The sequence below is a fragment of the Dromiciops gliroides genome, chromosome 6 (genome assembly GCF_019393635.1).
Source record: "Dromiciops gliroides isolate mDroGli1 chromosome 6, mDroGli1.pri, whole genome shotgun sequence".
Classification (NCBI taxonomy): domain Eukaryota; kingdom Metazoa; phylum Chordata; class Mammalia; order Microbiotheria; family Microbiotheriidae; genus Dromiciops; species Dromiciops gliroides.
The window spans coordinates 16,929,203-16,934,106 of record NC_057866.1 but is presented as its reverse complement, the minus strand read 5'-3'; the positions used below and the strand labels follow the sequence as shown (position 1 = coordinate 16,934,106).

At 40.8% G+C, this 4,904-nt stretch overlaps 1 protein-coding gene across 1 annotated transcript; it reads right to left on the bottom strand.

Annotated features, from left to right (window-relative positions):
- Positions 1 to 608: 608 nt before the first annotated feature.
- On the bottom strand, positions 609 to 3,352 carry LOC122732513 (olfactory receptor 1S1-like). Its single transcript, XM_043972717.1, has 2 exons — positions 2,426 to 3,352; positions 609 to 626 (listed from the first exon to the last, which is right to left on the bottom strand). The coding sequence occupies exons 1-2, from the start codon at positions 3,347 to 3,349 to the stop codon at positions 609 to 611; spliced, it is 942 nt and encodes a 313-aa protein (XP_043828652.1). The 5' UTR covers positions 3,350 to 3,352.
- Positions 3,353 to 4,904: the final 1,552 nt, after the last annotated feature.

The following is a 4,904-nucleotide window of genomic DNA, read 5'->3' as shown; positions in this document are numbered from 1 at the left end:
CAGTTGGATGCGGTATTAGAGTAGGCCTTTTGAGTGACTAGCAACACCTCTCTCACTATCCTCCATCCCATAGTTTTGATCCACTTCTGGAATATTGGGGAGTTGTCAATTCTTGGTTCCAAGATCTCAGGGTTGTACCTGAACTTTGTGTAAAGTTAATATGCCCATTGCCCTAGTAAATCCTAGCAGGTTACACACAGTGGTGTTTTAGTATCTGGATCAATAAACGTCTGTGTCATTCTTTCTTCTTTCCTATAGTCCCCTGGGGCAACCTCAAAAAAATACTTCAAATTCAAAAAACATTTATCAATTGCTTATAACATGAAAGGCTCTGTGCTAAGTTCTGAAGATATGACAACAAAAACCACGCCCCAATCCTTGCCCCCAAGGCACTTGAAACCTTCCAGTCCCGGGTGTTGCCTTAGGGGGACAAAGCAGGCTGGAGTAGAACAGCAGGCCTGTGGCATTTTAAGACCTCTTCTCTCAGATATACCATTGCCACAGTATTCTAACCAGATGAGACATGGGCCAGCAACATTGCTCCTGGGATCCTTATTTTCAAAATGAATTGGCAAAGGGGTAAGCAGCAGTGACAGCATAAAAGGCAGTCATTGGCTATGGGCTGTGTGTTGGTGACTATGAATGTGGGCATTCCAGGGAAAAGAACAGCCTATCCTTCAAACAGTGTAGCCTATACCCTATAGCGGCAAAGCCCTACTACCCCTCCCTAGTTACAACTTTGCTCTTCATTGATTAAATGCAAAGTGATCAGCAGCTAGACTAGCTGTCACTTTCCAAATACTGACTTCTGTCATTCTGTGCTTTCCCCTAAATATTCAAATGATGATATATAACAGGAGAGACATTTTTCTTGTTTTGGGAATGAATTTTGGAAAAAAAATTGTGTACATGCATTCATTTTTTTTTCCTTTGGACATTTAAAAAATAAACCAGTGTTAATTAGTACTAAATCAATTTCTCTTAAATCTCTCTCCCTTTTCTGAGTTAACAAAGAATGATATCACATAAATATAGCTAGCACATGTGTACAATTTGTTCTCGTGTCCTGGGTCTCCACCAGAATGCCTTGGTATCCCCCACTTTCTCCTTCAAAACATTTTGTTTTCTTTGAATTTGCTGTTCCCAGAGAAATATCTCCACTAAGTCCTCACCATTTATGTGCAGAAAAACAGTATTGTTATTTAATGTTAGGGAGCTGATTCTGTTATTTTAATTTGGTCTTGCAAAGCAAATCATTATTGAGCAAGGGGTTCTTGGAGGATCATATGAATACTTGAACATGACAGAGTATTTTCTTTACGGTGTTTTCTCTTAAACATGTACTTATTTTTGCAGACATTTATCATCTCTCACTTCCCTTTCTTCCCCATTGAACAATAAAAAGGAAAAGAAACCTCTCTTTTAGTCTTTAGTTAACATTATGTAGTAGTTTTTGCAGAGTCCCTTATGTGATCCCCCTAGAATTGCCCACCTACTGACAGATGCCTGACATGTAACCAAGATGATATTAAACCCTTCTTTCAGTGATCAGAAATGAACCTCAAAATGCAAATTACCTGGGAGAGTGGCTGTCTTAAATTTTGATTGAGTTCTAAATGACTGAAGACAGGATAATATTATTGAAGTCCCTTTTAACTCTCAACCCCGGTGTCCTATAAGATTTCCCTTGGAGCTCACATACCACCCTGTCTTGCTCCTCCCAAATGTCCCTATCCTGTAAAGTTATGCATTATAATTATCCCTGCCATTCCCCATTCCCATCTAGAATGAAATTTCATTGAACTCATAGGCCATGACTTTTCAAAAATTGTATTATAATCACTGACTGATGTAGGCTCTATGGTCTACAGAGCTCTTTAAACATATTATCTCATTTTGATTTCTACTACGATGCTGTGCAATAATTACTTGAGGTAAATCATACCAATTTTACAGATGAAGAAACTGAGGCTCAGAGAAGATAAGTCACTTGCCTAAAGTTATACAGTTGATAAGTTTCAGAGATGAGATTCAAACCCAGGGCTCATTTTTCTGATTCTAATTCCATCACTCTTTTTACTGGCCTACATTGCCTCCTCCCACAGCATGAAGAACAATAGTCTGCACACAGTAATTGATTTATGAATGTTTGCTGTATTTGTTTTCATACTTAATTGATCTGGGCCTCTTTTCACCACTAAGAGGCCTTGGGTAGGAAAGATGAGTGAAGAGAAGGGTGATGCACACAAAGAGACAGAAATGAAAAAGACCCCTCAGACATGGAGTGATAGAAGAGAAGGTTGAAGAGATTTCATCCAGGTAGCAGGTGGGCCCCACGCACCTCCTGAATGGCATGCACAGAGTCACTGGTAAGGGCAGTGGGGAGAGGAGAATCCAGTTCTCAGGGCCCTCACAGAGAGAACATTTTCTTGCTGGTGATTTTCTTTAGGGCTCCTTTTATGTCCTTATTCCTTAAGCTGTAAATAAAGGGGTTGACCATGGGGGTCACCACAGTGAAGAGCACAGCCCCAAACTTCTCATTGTTGTCTGACTGGGCAGAGGAGGGTAGGAAATAGACTCCAACGATTGTCCCATAGAAGAGTGTCACCACTGAAAGGTGGGAGCCACAAGTGGAGAAGGCTTTCCATTTTCCTTCAGCAGATGAGATTTTCAGGACAGTGAAGACAATGCAGACATAAGAAAAGAGGATAAGCCCAAAAGGAACTGCAATAACAGATGAACCTAGGAAGAACATGACTAGCTGATTGATGACTGTGTCTGAGCAGGAGAGGTTGAGCAGAGGGGCCAAGTCACAGAAAAAGTGAGGGATGGTGTTGGCATCACAGAAGGTCAACTGGACCAGCAGAAGGGTGTGAGTCAGGGCAACAAGGTTGCTGAGAAGCCAGGAGGTGGCCATCAGTAGAGTACAGAGTCTGGGTCTCATGACTGTGACATAGTTCAAAGGGTAACAGATGGCCACAAAGCGGTCATAGGCCATCACCCCCAAGAGGAAATTATCAATGACAACAAACACAATGGAAAAATACATCTGGGTGACACACTCCCCAAAGGAGATGGATTGGCTCTTGGTCTGGATGTTCACCAGCATCTTGGGGACCGAGGTGGAGATGGAGGAAACATCAGCCAAGGACAAGTTGGCAAGGAAAATATACATGGGGGTGTGAAGGTAAGAGTCCAGACTGATGGCCAGGATGATGAGCATATTCCCGACCATTGTCACCAAGTACATACCCAGGAAGAGGACAAAGAGAAGCTGCTGATGCTCAGGCTGTTCTGAAAGTCCCAGAAGGAAGAATTCAGAGACCCTGGTTTGGTTTCCTTGGTTCATGTCTCTGATAGTCCTAGGCCTGAGGGAAGGAACATGGATTGACAAAGAAAACCACTGGATGTTTTCTATCATTTGATAGGCTTGGATGTATAGGGTTAATGCTTTAGACAGCTTGGTGCTGCAGTAAATACAGCATTAAGCCTAGAGTGAGGAAGACCTGAGTTCAAATCCATCCTCAGACACTTGTTAGCTGGGGGAACCCTGAGAAATTCACTTAACACCTCTCTGCCTCAGTTTCCTCAACTGCAAAGTGGGCATAATAACAGTACCTGCCTCCTAGTGTTGTTGTGAGGATCAAATCAGTTATTTGTAGCTCACTGCTTGGCACATAGTAGGGATTCAATAAATATTTCCTGTTTTCTTTGCCTCTTATTTCATGCTGATGCTAGTGACTAGGATCTTTATACCAGCCAGATGGGGGACCTGGGTAGTATGGTATTTGTGGAGTAGTTAGAGATCATAGCCCATTATTCCAGTGAGATAACCTTTTTTCCCTCTCAAAGTTATCCTAGCCTATATTAGAATGCCTCTTTAAAAACAAATGTAAGCTTTTGTTGCCTCATTTGTAATGATGATGTTGGGATTAGGTGATCTCTGTGGTCTACTCATACTCTGAGTAGCTGAAAAAAAAAAAAGTTCCAGGGTCCCTTCCACCTCTGAAGTTCTCTATTCTTTGCTAGGGTCCTTTAGAGCTCTGGTATTCTATGTTCTATGGTCTAAAGTTTCTTTAAGCTGACATTGTATCTTCAGTGCTCTCATGTCTTTTCCACCTCTGATGGTCTGTGTTTGATCTAATGTCCTGTACAGATCTGGTATTTCAAGTTCTATGTCCTAAAGCAGCTAGATGGCACAGTGGATAGAGCTTGGAGCTAGGAAGATTCTTCCTGAGTTCAAATATGCCTCAGACACTAGCTGTGTGATCCTGGGAAAGCCACTTAACCCTTTTTGCCTTAGTTTTCTCAACTCTAAAATGTGCTGGAAAAGGAAATGGCAAACCACTTCAACAACTTTGCCAAGAAATCCCCAAATAGGGTCAGAGTCAGATATGACTGAAATGACTGGACAACAACAAAAATGCTCTAAGGTTTTTCCTAGATCTGATCTTCTTTCTTGTTCTAATGTCTCTTCCATCCTAGATATGGCATATTCTTTGCTTTAAGTTCCCTCCTAGCTCCAATATTCTATGTTCTTTGTTTTAATATCCTTTTCATTCTAGGCATTCTATATTCTTTGCTTTAAGATGCCTCCCAGCCCTGAGAGTCTATATATTTTTTCAAACATCCTTCCTGATGTTCTATGTTTTTAAAAAAGTAAATGCTTTCTCTCATCCCAAACATTCTATGTTCTGTTTAAAATTTGCCCCTTCTATTTAACATTTGTTAGTAAGTCACTTATAATTGCAATTATTATGTCATTGTTATTATTGGGTTGAACTATTGCATATAAAAAAGATCTATCATGATCCCCACTCTTTTAAAAATTTTTTTAAAAAAAATTTATTTTTGGTGAGGCAATTGGGGTTAAGTAACTTGCCCAGGGTCACATAGCTAGTAAG

Bases quoted from the DNA above. Each gene is read 5' to 3' on its own strand.
- LOC122732513 (XM_043972717.1), bottom strand. From the start codon at position 3,349: ATGAACCAAGGAAACCAAACCAGGGTCTCTGAATTCTTCCTTCTGGGA.